We start from the raw sequence: 4,451 nt of genomic DNA, 5'->3' as shown, positions 1-4,451 counted from the left end.
CAACCCTGTTATGTTTTTGGTGACCTTTGAGAAACTCACCTGCAGACCCAGGTAGCTGGGTTGCCCCATTGTGCCACCTGGCACCTCTGTTCACAGTGTGGGGCCAATCACCCTGCCAGGGGACCCGGGCAGGCAGGTTGCACCACACAGCTGAGTGGAAAGGGAGACCTGAGCTGTCCAAGCTGCAGCTTGTGCTGCTGTAGCAGGTCCTGTGTGCCTGATAAAAGGCATACAGAGCCTGCAGCACAAAGGTGCAGGGGGACAAACCACACCTAAACTAAGAAAGCATTACAAAGGAGGTGATCACAGCACACTCGTCCAGTCCAACCCAGACAGAAGCAATAGAACTTTAGTATAATAAGTAGTTTTGGCCTGGGTTTTCTAGAACAATCACAGAGACTGACCACAACTAACAGGGTCTTTTGGGGAAGTGAAGGGGCATCAAGAAGCATTGAAAATAATCTCAACTGAGCCTGCTGGGACAGACTCCCAAGAAAATCCTGACTGTGAACCCCCAGTCATTCCACATCTCCAGTATTATCAGTTCACATACTCTGACTTAAATCAACAGTGCCTTTCCCAGTGCACTGCACAGCCCTCTGAGAGGATATACAGACATGTTCCTCTGGCCATTAAACGCCAAGCGCTTATCACACAGAAACTGTTCCTGGGAAAGCTCTGCAGAAATTGCTGAGTTGAGAGTCCTCATCTGTGGGCTGGACACAGCTCCCCACTTGTAACTGGGAGACTGTAGGTCACAGTGGTGTGTACCACAGAGCCTACAACCCCCCCAACAAGAACTGACAGCCCAGAACATTCTTATTTTGTGATTGAATTACTTTTATTCTGAGGTTGCCAACTCTTTACTGTTTACCTAAAACCTGCAGCTGCACAGAAACAACACAGTTCTTCCAGGACTCCAACAGCCCATTGCCACAGAGCTAACAGCCTGAGCAGGGCTCTTCCACCTTCAACAAAAGCCACACCAGTTATTTTTTGACCAGCTCTTCAGACTGTACAGGCATAACCACCAAAAGGATGGGACTTTAACAACTGGTCTTGAGTTGTGCAAAGAAAGCCAGGGGACCATTGACAGACAGTTCAAAGTGGTTCAGCCATTCCAATATTAGCATCCACAGCCCCATTACTACAGGGCAGGGAAGGAACACTTGGGAATATCTCTGAACTCTGCAAAGGAACTGGCTGGAAACCCTTTAAAAAGAAAAATCTAAGCCCTGGAAGAGTAGGAGAGCAAAGACTGTCTTGATTTTTACAGCCTTTGTGGTATAGAAGCAGAGAGCTGCTAGCAGGGCTGTAGCCCAGCTGTCAGATGTGCACTCAGTATGGAAGGAGTCACCACCCGCTTGTCCAAGCAACTCTAGATGATCTTTAAGTCCTTTCCAATCCAAACCATTCCATGATTCTGTGATCTGGGTCAGCCAGCAAAAGCAGCCATTCTGCAACAGAGCAACACCATCCACATCTGTAATTTCTCCTCAGTACAGAGAAGGAGCATCTCATCATCCCAACCACGCTTCAAGGACTTAGCTCCAAACATTAAACTAGAAACCCAATCCTTCCGCAACTCGTGTATCAGGTGGGGGACACAAGTGACCGGGGCCCACAGCCCACCAGCAGGAGCAAAGGCAACACTTCTCCCAGTGGTCCACACTGCACCAGTCCGGAGACGGGCACTGAACAAACGCACACGGGAGATACTTCAGCTTTTATTCGGAAACCCATCTGTACATTCCGACTCGCCGAGTGGCAGCTGCCCGGGGCCGGCAGCACCAGGGGGCAGCAGCAACCAGGAGCCACCGGAGCTTCCCCAGCGCCTGGTAACAGGAGCCAGCGGAGGAAACCAAACGCCGCCGGCTTTTACATCTCACCTTCTCTGAGCAAGGGAATTGGAAATCGAGTCATCTTTATCACATTCAGAAAGGTGTTGGATTTAGAGTCCTGTGCGTTCAGCATAACTATCTTGAGTTGAAGTGACTATTCTGCAGAGCGGCTTGAAAACTACCCCAGGCTTGCTTTTCCCAAAGCCAGCATCTTAAAGCTGCAGTACTCTCCAGGCATCTTTCCCAGCAGTCCCAAAGCCAAATAACAAAAGAAGCCCTTGCAAATAAATAATCACATGAAAATAAATAAGATTAGAACTGATATATACAGTTACATGGTCTTTATTTGGTTTCAGAGGTGGAAAAAAAGTGGAGCCAGACTGCAGCTTTAAGCCTCATGCCTGAATCAACCTCAAACACTTGGTAAATTTTACAGCTGATTAGCAGTACAGGTCAGAGATCTGAAGTTCCACGGAGATGAACATTTAGCCACATATGCACACCCTTCCCCAAGGCATACTTTATTTTTCCAAGTTAGAAAAAAGCCTGCTATGGGGAAGTGCCCCCTCCCGAGCTGAACAGACATGAACTGAAGACCTATTTACTGTCACAGTAAAACATCCCAACAAATAACTAACCCCACCCATGTTTGCAAGGGGAAACTGGTTCAAACCGTGCACCAGGGAGACAATCCTCTCTCAGGATCCTTCAACTCCACTGGCACCACAGAATCCATGAGCAAATCCAGCTACCAGCAGGGCTGCCAGCTGCCTATCGCTTCTTGTGCTCCAAGCCTAGTTGAGGAAAGTCGTAAGTCCATTATTTCTACTTAAGCCAGAAATCCTGTTAATGTCATTTAGAGGCAGTTCTACAGCAGGAGCTCTTGATCTGCTCTCTGTTTGGGGTGCACCAAACCCCTCTCCAGGAACTCCCACACAGAAAAAAAAAAAAAACCACAGAAGAGAAAAGCAATCCATTGTAAGTCAGTGTCCGATGATTGTCCCTTTGGGGAGGGCAGGAATCCAGGACAGGGCAAGGCAGGGGAAGGGACGAGAGTGGCAGGTGGGGAAAAGTTAGAAACAAACTCAAAACCACCAAGACACAAGGAGGAGCTCAAAGCCCCTCAGCAACTGATGGCACTGGGCTGCTGTTTGCTAACAAAGTCTGAAATGAAGTCGAACTCGTTCTGTCCCAAGAATAACTCCGGCAGCTCCTGAATCCGGTCCAACCCCAGTTCCAGGACAAGGGATGTCAAGACCTCCTCATCTATGAGATCAGTGTCCATAACATTCAGTGTCAGCGCTGGTGAGGGCATGTGCTGCATGCCTGGGTGCTGGCCCGGCCCCACTCTGTACTGCTGGGCACCAGCTGCCATGGGCCCGTTGCTCATGCCCAGCGGGTGGCCCTGGTACTGGGTGTTGAGTTTTTGTAGGTGCATGCTGGCCATGAGCTGCTGGGTGCCCACCGGCCCCATGTACTGCTGCTGCTGACCTGGGCCATTGAACATCATTGCGTTCTGCATCTGGTGGTGGCCCATCTGTCCGCTGAGGCTGGGTCTTGGCCTCATCGCACCGGCCGGTGCATCCATGCCGGCCCCTCCGTAGGGCATCATTTGAGCGGCGGCAGGCAGCGTCCTCAGCACATGCTGCCCGTGCTGCGGGGGTCCCTGCAGCCCGCTCACTCCTATGCGGTAGCTCTGCAGCCCGGCGCCACCGTGGCTCATCGGCATCATCATATGCTCGGCCATGGCCCCAGGTCCCTGGGAGATAACAGCGGCTCGGGCACGGCTCCCGGGGACGGCACCGGGTCCCGCTCCCGCCGAGCCGGCTCCGACAGAAGATCCCGGAGAGCCCCCACCTCCGCCCGGGGGCAAGGCACCGCTCCGCTCCCTCCGCAGGAGTCCGCTGGCGGGGGAAGCTGCGCGGAGCGCGGGGACCCTCGGCACGGCCCCAGCAGAAGCCGGGCAGTGCCTGCGCGGTACGCACCGGTCCGGGGCTCTGGCGGGCAGTGGCTCCCCTCTCCGGCAGCACCGCTGACTTAGCCGAGCTGAACTCAACTCCCGCAACTCGACTCAGCCGCGCTCCCGCACTTATAGCGCTGCGGGCGGGGCGGGTGGGGGCGGCCCCGGCGCCCATTGGAGCGCGGGCGGGCGGCCCGGCCCCGTGGGCGGGGGGGCGGGAGGAGGGAGGGGCGTGCGGCGGGCTCGTGCCCGGCTCGGGGCGGCACGGCACCGCACCCTCTGACACGGCAAACGGCGCACTGTCAGCTCTCCTCACCTTCCTCCTCACAGTGCCACTGCCCAAGTCTTTGTACCCGCTAACACGCTGGCTGGCCGGGCCTCAGGTCCCACCGCGGAGCTTGTGCTGATCTCCCTGTTTATGCTGAAGGGTGCGCCTTTGTCAGGTGCTCCCAGGGCTAAGATGGGTGGCATCAGCTGGGTGGTTGGTTACTCGGCCGGCAGCATCTTCCTAGCAAGGATGTGCCAACCTTCCAAACACAGATGGTACTGAGGGTATTGTTACACACAGGGGCTTGCTGGTATAACTGTCTGCAGCAGTGTCTTTTTCACCTCTGAGGTGAGCTTTGTCTCACGGGGTCCCGATGCAGTCC

At 54.2% G+C, this 4,451-nt stretch overlaps 1 protein-coding gene across 1 annotated transcript; it reads right to left on the bottom strand.

Moving 5' to 3' along the window:
- Nucleotides 1-1,714: 1,714 nt before the first annotated feature.
- On the bottom strand, nucleotides 1,715-3,906 carry LOC121661877 (cbp/p300-interacting transactivator 3). Its single transcript, XM_042022497.1, has one exon. It carries the CDS (start codon nucleotides 3,586-3,588, stop codon nucleotides 2,965-2,967), a length of 624 nt encoding a protein of 207 aa, XP_041878431.1. The 5' UTR covers nucleotides 3,589-3,906; the 3' UTR covers nucleotides 1,715-2,964.
- Between the last annotated feature and the right edge of the window lie 545 nt (nucleotides 3,907-4,451).

Source organism: Corvus kubaryi, unplaced genomic scaffold (assembly GCF_017639235.1).
Source record: "Corvus kubaryi isolate FWS band 111438036 unplaced genomic scaffold, C.kubaryi_AGA036_p1.0 37209, whole genome shotgun sequence".
Classification (NCBI taxonomy): Eukaryota; Metazoa; Chordata; class Aves; order Passeriformes; family Corvidae; genus Corvus; species Corvus kubaryi.
Note: the sequence above shows the minus strand (reverse complement) of the source record. Positions and strands in the feature narration are given on the sequence as shown.